At 39.4% G+C, this 15624-nt stretch overlaps 1 protein-coding gene across 4 annotated transcripts in view; it reads left to right on the forward strand.

Moving 5' to 3' along the window:
• uggt2 (UDP-glucose glycoprotein glucosyltransferase 2) overlaps positions 1-15624 on the forward strand; it is a 42528-nt gene that overhangs the window by 14301 nt on the left and 12603 nt on the right. For all 4 annotated transcript variants that reach the window (XR_001224598.3, XM_013272664.3, XM_013272665.3 and 1 more), the window contains exons 21-31: positions 544-638; positions 1210-1416; positions 3810-3941; positions 5359-5489; positions 5817-5912; positions 6116-6218; positions 8975-9054; positions 11533-11722; positions 11846-12004; positions 12146-12231; positions 14720-14804. Coding sequence is in view for 3 of the 4 variants with exons in the window: in XM_013272664.3 (XP_013128118.1) it covers positions 544-638; positions 1210-1416; positions 3810-3941; positions 5359-5489; positions 5817-5912; positions 6116-6218; positions 8975-9054; positions 11533-11722; positions 11846-12004; positions 12146-12231; positions 14720-14804 (1364 nt within the window). In the remaining variant the exon portion in view is untranslated. The remainder of the gene's footprint in view (positions 1-543; positions 639-1209; positions 1417-3809; positions 3942-5358; positions 5490-5816; positions 5913-6115; positions 6219-8974; positions 9055-11532; positions 11723-11845; positions 12005-12145; positions 12232-14719; positions 14805-15624) is intronic.

A 15624-nucleotide genomic window follows, 5' to 3' on the forward strand; every position in this document is an offset into this window, starting at 1 on the left:
CTGTACCTCAGTACATAAAAGAGTACAAACGTGGCCAAAATGTTATGTTAACCAAACATTAGAATGGGGAACAGATGGGATCTAAGTGCCTTTAGCTGTGCAATGATTGTTGGTACCGAATCTGAACATCTAAAAACGAAAAAAACAAAAAACAAAAATCCCACTGTTCTCCTGGGATTTAATGAAAAACAGTCCCTAGGGTGGCACAAAAACAAAACAAACAAACAAACAAAAAAAATCTGCCACACTTCTGTGAGCAAAACAACTTGTGAAGAAGAAGAGCCAGACATGGTTGAAGCTGCTACACCTTACACTCAAAGAGAGAACAGACGGCTGCAGCTGAAGAACAGGAAAGAACAGGACACTAGAAACCAAATATTAGACTGCTCTTGGGGATAATGGGGGACTTATGATTAGAAAGCTAAAGAATATGAAGTAGATTCTGGAGTTTATAATGGTTTACAGTAATGGCAATGGTTCTTATTTGTATTGTACTCACTGTTCTGTTAAGTGTTCTATAAAGATTTTGCTCTTTTACCTCAGATGAGGACGGGATGACTCCTGTAACTCTGTGGGTAGCTGGGGATTTTCAGAAGGTGTCAGGACGAAAACTCTTGATCAATGCTCTGAAACACCTGGTAAGTAAAATCAATACTGTTCTTTTCACTTCTTTAATTTATGTTATAATTTAGGTTGTACACAGGACATCTTGGGAGGCATAACAGATAAATCTAGTACTCTAACTTATCCTTAAAGCAACAGAACTTGTGCACTAAAAAAATCAAATAGAAGTGGAAGGGGGGTAGAACTCTAAAATGGTTTTGGTGGTGATTATCATGGCAGGTTCATAACAAAAACTATAATTAAAATGTCATTTTCTGCTGTGTGCTCTCACAAAAAATCATCAGTGTAGATGCATCTTAACTGAAATATGGTGTGGTGATAGTCTACAGATGAATAACGTAATAAAGCAAATGTTCTTTTTGTCATTTAAAGATCATTAGTGGTAGATTAGGTTGAAAAGGTGAGATCTTTACTTTAAAGCACTATTTTCTGAGAGCTCTTCATCAGTGACATATGTGGTAGCTGGATATATGAGCATGTCTGCTATTACTGTGAATTATAGTGCCGCTATGTTTATGTGTGTGTGTGCGTGCGTGCGTGCGTGTGTGTGTGTGTGTGTGTGTGTGTGTGTGTGTGTGCGAGCAGAAGGCCAGTCCTGGAGTGCGTGTGGGGGTGATAGATAACCCCAGTGAAAAACCCTACGACGATAACACTGTGCTGTACAGGGCTATCTGGGCCTCTCTCCTCACCCAGAAGAATAAGGCTGCGGCAGAGTTTGTGCATAAACTCCTAAAAGAGGAGAGCAGCCAACTCCTCCAGCAGGGGACCAAGATGAAAGACTTACTGATGCAGGTAAAGAGGGGATTAAAGAATGCAGTTTTTTCTTTTCTTTTCTTTTCTTTTCTTTTCTTTTCTTTTCTTTTCTTTTCTTTTCTTTTCTTTTCAGACTCCACATATTTTGTTTGCACCTTTTTATATATATTCTTTTATATTAGAATCATTACTTTAAATCACAGTGGAACCACATGACCTGAGTTTTACCTTGAAGGTGGCAATACACTGATCAGCTGAGGAAAATCTAATATAAGAGCTTGTTTTTTTTCACACTCCTTTTTTTACTTTTTGATTTTTTATTTGATCAAATAGGTCTTTGTTTAAATCCAGCTATTTCCAAATGTAGACATAGATCGTGTAATCTATGTATAGCCGCCAACAATCCATCTATCTAAATATTTTGGATGTGTTATATTCATGTTGATGTTAAGTAGAGGTGGGAATCACCAGACACCATGTGATATTATATTATCGCAATATTTCACTCACAGTATGATATTGTGATTTTTAACATATATTATATATGTGCTATTGGAGTTATTGGAGCAATATTATCAGTGCTCCGATAACACACATTTTAATTTGTCACCTTTTTTAACTGCAAACTATGTCCTCAAAATTAATCTTTGTCAAATATTTGTTTTATTCAGTAAGATAAAGTTATCACAGTTATTTTTTTGTTGCACAATAAGATTGTCGATCCTAGGAACACTGTCATTAAAACTGGCCATAAATCTTGGCATAACATGGAGTCAGTCGGCTATCAGTCTGATATCAGTCTGTGATTGACTGGGATCAAATTGGCAATTTCATACAATCTATCTCTGATAATACACCTGCGAATAATTATGATAAATTGTTGAAAATTGTATATCTATAGATCCTTTGCTGCCTATTAACTATTGCATATAACTATTACATTTGTGTTCAGCACCCTTTCTGATCTATAGAAATATAACCAGAATATGACCTGAATTGAGTTGAGTCATTGACAAAGACTCATTCAGACTGATGGCAAGATGCTGGCAATCCGTGTGCATTTATAAAGTAGACAGCAGTTAAAACTGTTAGAACTTTATCTATTTTAGAGACCCAAAGCTTAGATTAACTTGAATCTTGTGCATGGCTACCTTATCAAAGTTTACTTGTCCAAAGAAAGAACTTCAGTTTCGTACCAAGTGCGTCACGTGGTAAGAAGGTTGCTTTGCTCTGATATAACTGATAACAGTATTTAATAATATATTTGATTAGGTGAAATGGTTTAATGGAGGTAGAAGAAGAAAAAGTGCGCAGTCAGGGAAAATAGTGATTGATGAGCCCATTCTCTCATCTCTCTCCTGAACATCAACTAACGGAATGCATTTACAGCACGCATGACACATGCAGGCAAACAGCCTACTCACTGTCAGTTCCACTTGAAATGTCACTGAGGCCATTGAAAGACCGCTACACACTATGAATCTTTAACTAAAATGTGCTGGTGTAAACATGGTCTCCTGGAGCTGATAAATAGCCAACTGCTCACAGTTTCTGGTTATGTGATCCACATGTTTTCAGCCAAGCCTGACCATCACTGCTGCTTTAAGGCAGAACTAAAGCATTCTGCCGTCTTCATGCTGTAATGCACAGTAACCACCCACAAAGGATTGTGCATACGCAAGCAAATTCTCAGCCACTAATCAACAAATCAGCTGATGGAGTATATTCACCATCAGTTATGCAGTAGATTATGTAGGGTTTTTTTTATTTAGGACCTACCATAATGAAGTTCTCCTCAGTTATACTAGCCTTTCACAATTGGGAGAGAATAGGCTGGAAATAGAGATGGGGTGATAGGTAGGATGTAGCAGTGTGACTTGAGACCCAAAGCCAAGGGATATGAGTTTATTATTGGCTGCCAGACAGACTTGCTGACTGGATTGTGCTGACATTATTGGTATTTCACCTGTTCTCCTGAGGAGAGAAATGTTGGAGAAACTAATAACCTGACTCCACAAACCCTCCACACTCCCAAACCTAATTTGTTATAGACAAAACTGGCAGGGGTTTAATTAGGAGTTTGTTATATTAATTACAAATTGATTAATCTCATTTTCACATATGTGCATTTCTGACAGGTCTGGCTGAAATATTTTATGTTTGAAAACTGCAGTGATTGTGCTGATGCGAGGCATCAATGATTCTGTGAATATTTTTTTTTTTTGTCTCACATACATCATTTTTATGCCAATGCATCACTCTTTATTTTTTTGGACAGGCTGGAATGGGAGAAATGTCTTTCAGCTGCATTATTGGATATTTCAGTTGACCACAAACTATGGATTACATCACATATTCTTCAGAAATGTGTTAGCCAGCGATGCAATCAATTTATCTGACATTGTAAACAAACTTTTGTTTTTCTGCTGTAGGGCATGGATGTGGATGCCTTTGAGAAAAAATTCAACACCCTTGAAGTTGATTTTATCCACACTCAGCAGTTATTCTGTCAAGATGTACTGAAACTCAATCCTGGACAGCGTGCAGTGATCAGCAATGGGAGGGTGAGTGGGCTCCATCTTATGCATAGTTAAAAACTGACAGTGGATGCAGTCAATGAGATCAATGGCAGAAAATCCAGGGTTTTTCCTCGGTCCAAAAGAACTACGCCACTAATGACTGAACACATATACTTACGGCTGTGTAACCTGACTTGTCCTGTTATTTTTGTCATATGGGTAAAGACTCATGAGTAAATGTAACCCCACTTACATAAAAACTCAGTCCTGGTGATTTTTCTCTGGCCGAAAGCCAAAGCTCTTTGGTGCTCGAAAATTTCATAAGCAGGAAAAGCCCTGCAGTCATGCTACACAAGGAGGAAGCAAATGTGTGCAATAGTGTCATATTTTCTGTGCATAAGCAACTTCCCAATATTCTAATCAGAAACACAATAAATAAACTGTGTGTGTGACCACAGTCTGAACAAGTCGCCAGCCACAGTTCAGCTCATTTTAACTCAAAGCTTCTCTCCCTTAATGTAGTAACGCAGTTTTTACAGATTCTGAAATCCACAGTAAATTAATAAGCAGTACAAAAGTGTTGTTAGAAAATCACACAAAATTAATCACATGATTAATATCTACCTCTGTTCTTTAAAAGTAACACATCCAGCTTTGAAAATGTATTAAACTGTTTTAGATGTTTAATTTCAGTATACGAATAACTTAATGAAACTATTGCCCTGTTCAAAATTCATTGTGACATTAATTTGGCAACTAATGATCTAGAAGATGAAGACTTCTTCTTGTAAGAAGTTTCACTGGGATACGGTTTTTGACTTGAGACTCACCAACTGTCAATTTCCTTGTGACTTGAAAAATAGTTAGTTTGACAGGCAGCTGATTCTTTAGATTGCTTCTCTTGAATAGAAAACATTTTATTGCCAGTGACAAGAAGCACTGGTGGTGTTGTTTGCTACAGCACAGAAAGATTCTCCATGCAGCTGCACTTTTAGAGGATTTTTCCCCTCTAGTGTTTTCAGAGTGCTTTCTTAGCACTGTCATATCAGCATGATGTCTGTTTCTCAAAGGTCACAAGTGGCAGGCATGGCAGTGTGTGTGTGTGTGTGTGTGTGTGTGTGTGTGTGTGTGTGTGTGTGTGCACGCGCTCACTGTACGTGTGTACAGAGCTGATGACTGATGTCTCAGCAACAGCAATGCTGACAACCATGGATAAAGAGGCCAGTCTCTGTGATGGCAGTAACAATTAATATTATCTTACTTTGCTCTGCTGCAGTGGTAGGGCTCTTCTCCCAGAATAGAAAAACCAGGCAGCCTCACTGAATACCGTGACTTTAAGTGGATAAAACGCTGTGTCACAATCACATTACATTTAACATCCCCTGGGAAAGTTGTAAATAATACATGGCGAGATAAGAATGGGAAAAGTCGTGTTCTGACTGTGTTATTTTCCTCATGTTAGATCCTTGGTCCGTTTGAAGAGCAGGAAGAATTCACTGTGGAGGATTTCCACTTGCTGGAAAAGATTACTCTGAGCGGTTCTGCAGAGAAAGTCAAAGCCAGAGTTAAACAGATGGGAATGAAGCCAAAGCAGTATGTTTGTATTTCTTTTTGGCCTACTTGTCTCTTTTTAGTGTCTGTGATAGAAATTTGTGCATCTGTTTAAGCGTTCTCTCTGTGTCACTTTTGCATTAAGTTTGTCTAGAATTATCTGTTAGTGTTGGATTTTATTTTTTCCTCATGTATCAAATGTTTGAAAGTATTCTGTGATGAAGAAATATCACTTTCTCAGTTTTAAGCCTGATTAAAGCGTGACTCTGCCTGTTTAAAGCTTGATATTATGTTGTGCAAGGGCTGTTTAACATTTTCACTAACACAAATGCTTTAAAAAAATGACAAACTGAACTTTTTTCCCCTCAGTGCCAGTGACTTAGTTATGAAAGTTGATGCCCTGCTAACTGCAGCCCCCAAAGGAGAAGTCAGAAGAGATGTCCACTTTATCAAAGACAGCCACAGGTGGGATTTTTTTTCCCCCTTTGGGATCTGTAGTCTCATGGGAAGGTATTCATGCTCCTTTTTTTGTAATGGGCCTGAAAATTGCAATGCCATCATTTCAAGGAGTGCCGAACTGCAAGTCTTTTGATTTGCAGTTCTGCTGATTAAGGATTGTATGACGTTGTTTGTTGAATTCGCTCTGGTGTGCTTTTTTTGTTCCTCAGCGTGCTTCATCTCTCTCCACGTGAGAACGAGGTGTTCTATGATGTTGTGGCAATCGTTGACCCCCTCACAAGAGAAGCACAGAAGATTTCCTCCCTTCTGACTGTAAGCTGTAGTGCATTTTTATTTTTTCCCCATTATTCTTCATCATTTTCTAATATAGGAAGAACTTATAAAATCACCCCTAAAATCACTTTCACTGTAAGGAAGGGTAGAAAGACATGCAGATTGCTGAGGTAAAAAAAAATTATGATAGACTGTGTCATTTTCAGGATCATACTGGGATCCATATTAGTCTTTATATTCTTTTATAGACTTTATTCTAAATAAAATAATTAATGTCAATAAAAATTACATTTGAAAAAAACTGACAAAGAAAATGTGTATGTGGCGTGTATATTAATAGCGTCAAAGCTCATTTGTTGTTTGGCCAGAAAGTATTCACAACATCCATCCAGCCATCCATTCTGTTCCGCTTATCCTTGTCAGGGTTGCTGGAGCTGGAGCCCTATGGTAGCTGGAGTCCCAGCTACCCAGCTACCATAGGGTGAGAGGGAGGGTACACCCTGGACAAGTTGCCAGTCTGTCATAGGGCTAACACATAGACACAGACAGCTATTCGCACTCACATTCACATGGGCAATTTAGAATTACCAGTTAACCTAACCCCACTAACTGCATGTCTATGGACTGTGGGAGGAAGCACGAGTGCCCGGAGAGAACCCATGCAAACATGGGGAGAACATGCAAACTCTAGACAGAAAGGCCCTGGACAGGTGGTGGAATCGAGCTCAGGACCATCAGGGGATTGTACCATCAGGGCCTCTGCCCCTTACTGCTACTGGGGTGGCTGTGGCTCTGGTGGTAGAGCAGATCAGCTACTGATTGGAAGGTTGGTGGTTTGATCCTTGGCTTCCCCAGTCTGCATGCCAAATATCCAAGATACTAACCCCAAGTTGCCCTCCGATGTGTTCTTCGGAGTGTGAATGTGTGTGAATGTTGGTTAGTTTGCACTTGAGTTTAGAAGTGCTTGTATGAGTGGGTGTGAATGGGTGAATGAGGCATGTTGTATACTGCGCTTTGAGTACTCTGGGAGAGTAGAAAAGCGCTATATAAGAATCAGTCCATTTACCATTTACTTAACACACAATGCACAATGCACCTGATCCCTATTATGGGTCCTGCAGGTGGTGAACCCACAGAAGGGCGGACCCAGGTCATCTCTTCGGGCTGCACCTAGCCTAAGACCCCTCCTTCCACGCACGCACACACACACACACACACACACACACACACACACACACACACACACACACACATACATACACAACATAACACACAGGAACCTCGTAGGTGCCAATTCATGGAGGGGGAAATTACGTGGTTCTGTTGGCTGGTGGTGGCCTGCAGCTCGCACTGTAGCAGTGCACAGCACAGTGTGACACATTGTGAATGAGAATTAGCTCTTCCAAGTCTGAGACAATGGTTCTCAGAAGGAAAAGGGTGAAGTGCCCACTCCACATCAGAGACGAGTTGCTGCTCCAAGTGGAGGAGATGAAGTATTTCGGGGTCTTGTTCATGAGTGAGGAAAGAGGGGAGCGGGAGTGGGAGACTGACAGATGGATTGGTGCAGTATGTACAGTGATGCGAATGCTGTATCAATCGTTTGTGATCCCTTGTGGTGAAGGGAGAGCTGAGCGTAAAAGCGAAGTAGTCAATTTATGGGTTGATCTACATTCTTACATTCTTACCCTTACCTATGGTCATAGGCTCTGGGTAATGACTGAAAGAATTAAATCATGGACACAAGTGGTAGGAATGAATTTTCTTTGAAGGGTGGTTGTGCTCTTGTAGACAGGGTGAAAGGTTCATTCGTTCGTGAGGGACTGAGAGTAGAGCCGCTGTTTCTCCAGGTCAAAAGGATCCAGTTGAGGATGTTTGGTATCCGATGAGGTGTTTCAGGAATGTCCTACCGGAAGAAGGCCCTAAGTAGACCCAGGACTCGCTGGAGAGATTATGTCTCTTCTTGGGAATGCACCTGGATGAGTAGGGGAGACGGGTGGGAAGAGGGAGGTCTGGACTTCTCTAATTCTCTAATTTAACTGCTGTGCCTGGGACCTGGCCCTGGATAAGCAGTAGAAAATGGATGGATAGAAAATGTATTTGCCCCCTTTCTTATTTCTTATTTTATTGCCTGTTTGTCACATTTATATATTTGATATTCACAAATTGTAATATTAATGAATGAAATGATCAGCATTTAACAAACTGCATTTTATATTTGCTTAAAATATCTAAGTAATATAATTTATTACAGGGAAAAAGCTATCCAAATCTACCTGGCCCTGTGTGAAAAAAGAAATTGCCTCCACCCTTTTCCCTAAATAAAGGAAAAATTGCATTTTATACTAACCCTGGATGTCTTTGTCTAATATAAAAAAAAAAAGAAATCAGTAAGGGGAACAGATACTTTTTCACAGCACTGTAGTACAAATACAACATGTCAGATGCTGAACTTGAGAAAAGTTTGTATTCATGTTTGTATTATTTTCAGTTGACTTGCAAATCATTGAACTGAGATTTACTCAAACTTTCATATCTTGCAAATGCAATTGTACTATATATAATATAATATTTTTATATATATATACAGGTATATAAGATATATTTTTAACTGGCAAATAATTTTTGCAACTTATGTAAGGATATCTATGATTTCCCACTGAAGAACTTTTAAAAGTTCAATAAAATAAGTAACTAGTAAGAAAACAACTCACGTGTGTCTTAACACATTTCAGCTACTTTAAGTTGTACTTGTTTCTTGATTTTTAACTGGGTCGTATTTTCTGTGAATCCTGCAGGTGCTCAGTCAAGTGGTCAATGTGAGACTGCAGGTGTTTATGAACTGCAGGGCCAAGTTGTCTGAGATGCCTCTCAAGAGGTAAGATCTAGCTCCAACAGTAATTAAATTTTCCTGTTTGGCTTGTTTGTGTATCCTCTTACTGCTGCAGACTTAGCATCTCTACCTTGGCCCGTCCTTTATACTGCACAGATGCAATCTGCTTAATAACAGTACCTTATTGCTTTGGGCCTCCACTTGCATCTCCGGGCAAATTGCTTACAACCTTCATTGTTGCAGTTCAAACCATGCAGTGAAAACAATAGTAGTAATAAAAAAACAATAGCAAATGAAAGGTTGAAACTGTTCATCAGCATTCAGCTCAGATGTGGTGTGGGCTTTTATTTATTTATTTTTCTGAAAAAGAAAGATGACCAAAAACAAAAATCCTTCAAGAATTAAACATTTACTTTCCAGGGATGATTTTCATAATGACTTGAATTGACCAGATATAGTATCAGTATAATTAAGGATTTGTCCCTCCACAAATCACTGGCACGTCTACCCTCTTCAGCCCATCCACTCCATGTCCTCCCAACTGACAACTTGCCTGTATTTGATGTAACTGACGACTTGTTACAATTATATCAAGTAGCCAATAAAAGTAAACTATATGATCTATGTAAACTAGATGTGTACAATCAAACCACCGCATTAATCCTCTAATAGTTCAGCATATAACAACAAAGACATGTATCATAGTATTTACCTTTGTGGGAAAAGTGTTTTGTGTTTTGCTTTCTTTATATGCAATTTTCACTTTCTGCCTGACTAAATGTGAGCTCATGGGTGAAGGACAGACTCTAAAAAACAACAAACGGGAACACCCAGCCATACATTGTTGTTGGCGTTGTTGGAGAGCTGTGGTTTGTGGAAACGGTACCCTTTTAAGAAAGAAATGTCATAAAATATTATATATCATTAAATACTCTCGCTAGAAAAATCAGAAAGTGGACTAATTTTGTACTATTATTATTATTTTTTTTAATCTTCAAGGAGATCCCGCAAATATTTTTTTTTTTTTTTTAACGGAAAGTATCTACTTCATTTTCCTTTTTAGAGCCACAGGCTTGGTAATCTTACAGCTCGCCCCTGGAGATACTGCTGACGGTGGGAACACATGATTCCTGCTCTATGTCAATGGATTCATTTCATTCAGTAGTGTACTTCTCATAGCAGTGAGACTGCCGCAGAGACCACAGGGCTGCTCATCTTCTTTCTCTCACTTTTCGTCTTGTGGGGAATTGGCCATCTCACAAATTGGAACCAATCAAATGAGCACTGTGTGTTTCTTCGAATGTGCTTGGTTTTGCCTCCTTAACTATAACTTTTCCTACTGCTCCCATCTCACTCTGGAGTCACCACGTTGCTGCTTTAGTTGGTAATAACTTCTGAGAATTCTCATTCTAAATAAGAAATGTGTTGTAGGCATTGCGAATTAAAAGAATTAGCATTTGTAATGTTTATCTACCACGTTATTTACACTCATTACAAGTCTTCTGTGTCAGAGGGCACACTGAAGAAAAGCAATTAGCATAAAGATTAGCCTGGAGCTAGCCTCTGCACCAATTGTAATGATGGAGAAAGAGAAGTTTCCAGGTACACAGAGTGCAGCACGTACTTCTGTTATTGGTTGAGCAGGAACACTGGCAGTAATAGAATTAGATTCCTCACTTTGAAGAAATTGTATATACCCAGCTGTCACAACAGGGCCCATCTCTCGTGTCCCAGAAAGAAGACTATTGCACAACATGTCATCATTTCAGTGCTTGCTGAAGAGGACAATGAGTTTTTGGATGGAATTTTTATCTCGGCCCAGTGGAAAAAGGTTCGGCAGAGCATTCGCCATTTTAGGCCTTTTATTTGTTGCATATTATGGGTCATCCAATGACAATCAGTGAATCCTTCCCACCTGACACCTGACCCACACTGAATCATTTCTTTTAAATACCTCTAGTATATTTAATTACCTTGAGACCTAAAAGTAGATTAAAAAAAGTAAACCTTTACTATGCTGCAACTTGTTTTAACCAGCCACTTATCCAACATGATGATATCTAGTGAATTATTCAATAACAGATAAAACATCCAGGGTACCAGTGCTTGATTCTGTTACTCGATGTTATAGACATTAAATTGGTTTCATTTTTGCTCTTGAAACTATGACACATCTCAGGATATTGATGCTCAAACTTGGTTATAGAAAATTGCTCTGGCTTTAGGTTGTGACACTTGGAGTGTGTGTAAAAAAGATCGTGTTGTGTGTTTTAACAGAGGTGTACTTTTAGGCTTGGAAATGCCATGTAGCTGTCTCATATACTTAAGTTATGAGGACTAAAAGGTTTTGAAAAAAGGACTTGTAAAATTACAAGATGCTCATAATAGGCTGAAATATTTGTACAGAAAAAAATAAATTGATCTTGAGGTCAGTTCATTTATATATATTTTTTTTGTTTAATGATATATATTGAACTGAAATTTATGGAATGGCCCTTATCTTGATTTTGCTTGTCTTTACAGTTTTTACCGTTTTGTCTTGGAGCCGGATGTTATTTTCTTGGCCAATGACACAGTGTCTCCAGGGCCAGTTGCCCGCTTCATGGAGCTCCCAGAAACTCCACTCCTCACTCTTAATATGATCACACCTGAGAGCTGGATGGTGCAGGCAGTCCGGAGCCCATATGACTTGGATAACATCCATTTGCAGGAGGTATTGTGCTGCTGAGTCATTACTACCCAGTGATCTCATCATTCCCACATTTAGGTAGCGCCAAGGTGCTCCCCCCCCCATCTATTTTAGTGCTCTGTAATTTGTTTGTTTTTTCCTTTCCAGGTGAACGGGGTTGTGGCAGCAGAATTTGAACTGGAGCACCTCTTGCTAGAGGGCCACTGCTTTGACCTGTCAACTGGTCAGCCTCCTCGTGGACTTCAATTTACCCTGGGCATGAGCCGAGACCCACTCATGTATGACACCATTGTCATGGCTAACCTGGTCAGCAACCTTTTGTACTACAACCCAAATTTTCTTGCACTGTGTTAACTCTGGAAGCATAGCTTCTTTGCACTAGGATTGAGAAAGCTAGTGTGAATCATATTTTAATTGCCATTACTAAGACTATTTCCACCAAAACAGGGATACTTCCAGCTGAAAGCGAATCCTGGAGCCTGGATCCTAAGATTACGTAAAGGGAGATCAGAAGAAATCTATCAGATCCTAACGTGAGTTCTTCTCTGTTTTTATTTCTTCATCAGTTAAGCAGGTAACAGTTATCATGCTGTCTAAGGAGCTGTCAAAAAAGCCCAGATGATTCCAGGGTCCTATTTGAGACAAAGAATAAATCCTTCACAATATCCTACTGTGTGCTGCACTCCACAATGCAGGTCATTGTAGTCTACCACAATAAGGAGAGTACTGGAGAGTAAAGGTTTAAAACTTACTGCAAATTCAGTGTAGCAGTATATGTTTGACAATAGCAGAGTCAGTCACCTGTTCTCAGCCCGAACTACATTTCACTCACCGGAGACACAAAACTAGGAAAAAGGACCACATTTATTCATGTTTATGTTCATTTGTACAATTTCTAAACATCCTATGCCTATGCATATCTTGTCTGGTGGGTACAGAGCCACAAGCATGAAAACTGTTTTGAAGTCCTGATATTTCTAGATAGACCTAAGTTATCTAAGTAAATAAGTCATGTTTATTGGGCACCTTTATCCATAGCTCAACATCAAAGTTGCTTTCAGCTAACTCTCCATTTCATTCTGGTAGCTATGAAACCCATCACTATGGTAACGTGGACCACTGCTGACATTGTAGCAATGCAAGGTTTTGATGAGTGCTCAGAGTTCTGCTCAGCATTGAGCTGAGAGAGACAGGTAGGAGGAAAGGGTTGCTATTAAAGAGAAGACAGAGTGGAGAGATGATTCAGCTGGTCACCTGCCATGGCATCTACCTCAGACAACAGAATATCAGCAGCAGAATGTGTTTTAGTTAGGATGGCGTAGGAGTCAAAGGCTTCACATACTAAAGTGAGTGAGCTGTGGTTGTCTAATTTTCCTGGATAAATAAAAACATTACTTTGCTTTGGTTTGTTGGATAAATATCTAGCAAATGCAGCTTTTTCATTCCTTGCATTCTTTTAATTCTGCACTTGAAATGTGCTTTTTGTGCTTTTCAGTTTGATCTAAAATAAATCAAATTCGTCTTTTTTCAAGGGAACCTCTTTTTATTCCGTAACATAACAAAATGACAGTGCCTTACAGCAAAGTGGTGGTAATCCCAACTGTGTATGCGAGTCTGTATGGGCATTTCTAGTGCGCTGGTCCAAATGTCCCTACAATCACAGATACTTTTCTCTCTGGCTATCCTCACATAAGATTTAGGACACATACAGCCCTCGGTTCTTCTCGAATCATTTCAGACAACCAAGATTTATCCCCCAATCCTCCAGGTGAAGCTAAGAGGTGATGTCATTTTTCACCTTGGCAGTGTCATTATTCTTGTGGTTAGCGGCACTCTGCTCTGGTTAGGTGGCCGATCAGAGCCTAGTGGGAGTGTCTGCGCTCTCCAGTCCCAGAGTGTGAATTTTCCTCTTCCACCCGTGCTGCCAAGACGCCTCGCTCTGACAGCGATGAATGAGATGGCCAGCTCTCCTCTTCTCAGAGCAGGGATACAGATTGATCTCTCGTGCTTTCTAAAACAAGCCCTAAAGACTGACTTGCACCGTTGACAGCAGAAGGGGCAAAATACAAGCAGCACTTGAGCATGAGCGGTGGAAGGGGTGCATTGGCTCCAATGAGAGAGGGGCATTTATCATAGTGATAAGGTTAGATTTTTGCCTTTAGTAAGCATTGAGGTTGTAATGGCTTGTAGTGCATCATGGCCTATTGCTCATCTCCGCCTGAAGTTTGCTCTCTGGTGTTTCACCATTAGGCCCGGCAGATTCTGCCTGCCAAAACACATTCTGTGCTGGGAAAATCAGTCCTAAAACAATTACATTGAAAGGCTGTTTTACGGAATCAATACTGCACAGACTTTCTCATTAAATCTACTAGTATATAGAGCAAGGCTGGGAAGTAGTGATGGGTAAAATAATGGTAAGGTGATTCTTAATGATGATGGAGGGTAATGAATATGGTCAGAGTGTGACCCTGGCAGCTGTCCCACTATTTGCTTTTAAGTGTGTGCTCACACTGTCTGTCCATTAGCAGCTGTTGTCTCCTTCATGTGTTATTTCCATGGGTGAAGCATGTAAAGCAGTCTCTGTCACTGATCAAATGTATTTCCCTTTAATGTTTGCAACAGAGACACTACAGGTCTTAGACTGATTGGGTTAGTCGAAATATTAGCTCTTGTGTTCTAATGTTCTTTGAACACAAAACCAACGAAAAACAAATGCCTTAAATGTATTTCTGTCTATTTGAGTTTCACATTTTTCAGCTTAGCAAAACTAGCAGTAGCAGTGTAAAAACAGGGATTTAAATCCTAAGAACGTTAATTTTATTGTTCTTATTTAAACACATTTGTTATTTTATCTGACAGAGACTTGACTTATGACTGTTGATGAATATATGTCTATTTCTACGTTAAAGTCTAAGTTCTTTACATGTGTACCTGTGAGCTGCAGATTGTTTGACAAATAAAAAAAGTATTAAAACTCTCAGTAACAATTAGCATTTTCTCACTCTTTATCCACTTTTTCAGGCACGATGGAACTGATTCACCTGCAGATGCCGGTGATGTTATAGTTGTGCTGAACAGTTTCCATAGTAAGATCATCAAAGTCAGGGTGAGTGTTTCCTATTGGATGTGCTTCTGCTTTTCTTCAGTTTTCTATGATATACGGATCACAAATTAATGGTGTGAAGACAACTTAACACAATCCAAGCTAAAATACACTGGACAAAAGCGACCCCTTATTTCTTTATATTTTGCTTCCAAGGAGTCAGACTTTAAAATGGTATAAGCAGTGTGCTCTTAAAAAAAGTTGAGGAAACTTGACTATTGAATGTCAAAATGCATCTGGCATCTGGGACCAGATGCATCAGACCAAAGAGATGCATCTGGTCCCATAAACACAGGAAAGTTCAGTTCAGTTTTATTTATATAGCGCCAAATCATAATAACAGTTTGCCTCAAGGCACTGTTGTTGTACCGTCAGGTTTTGATCCACCACGCAGTACCATCTGGAAAGCATCTGATTGGCAACAGCTTCATTTTTCATTGTCATTTTCAGCATGACAATGAGCAACAAACACACTGCCAATGGAGTAAAAACATACCTGGGGCTCACAGGCCTCCTGAGAGCCCTGAGTCTTATTGAAGCAGTGTGGGATCATCTTCAGAGAGAATGGAAAAAAAAGACAGCCAACATACAAAGAAGAGCTTTTAATGTCCTTCAAAGAGCTTGGAGAACTATTCCTGAAGACTACTTAAAGAAATTACAAGAAAGCTTGCCTGAGAGAGGTCACGCTGTGTTGAAGAGTAAAGGTGGTCATGCCAAATATTGACTTTCAAGCCTGTTAAAATTGTACAAATATTTCCAATGTATGTATGCGCATTTCGTCCCTGCAGCTATTTCTCATTTTCCTCACCAAATATTAAGAAAT

The sequence above is a fragment of the Oreochromis niloticus genome, linkage group LG16 (assembly GCF_001858045.2).
Source record: "Oreochromis niloticus isolate F11D_XX linkage group LG16, O_niloticus_UMD_NMBU, whole genome shotgun sequence".
Classification (NCBI taxonomy): Eukaryota; Metazoa; Chordata; class Actinopteri; order Cichliformes; family Cichlidae; genus Oreochromis; species Oreochromis niloticus.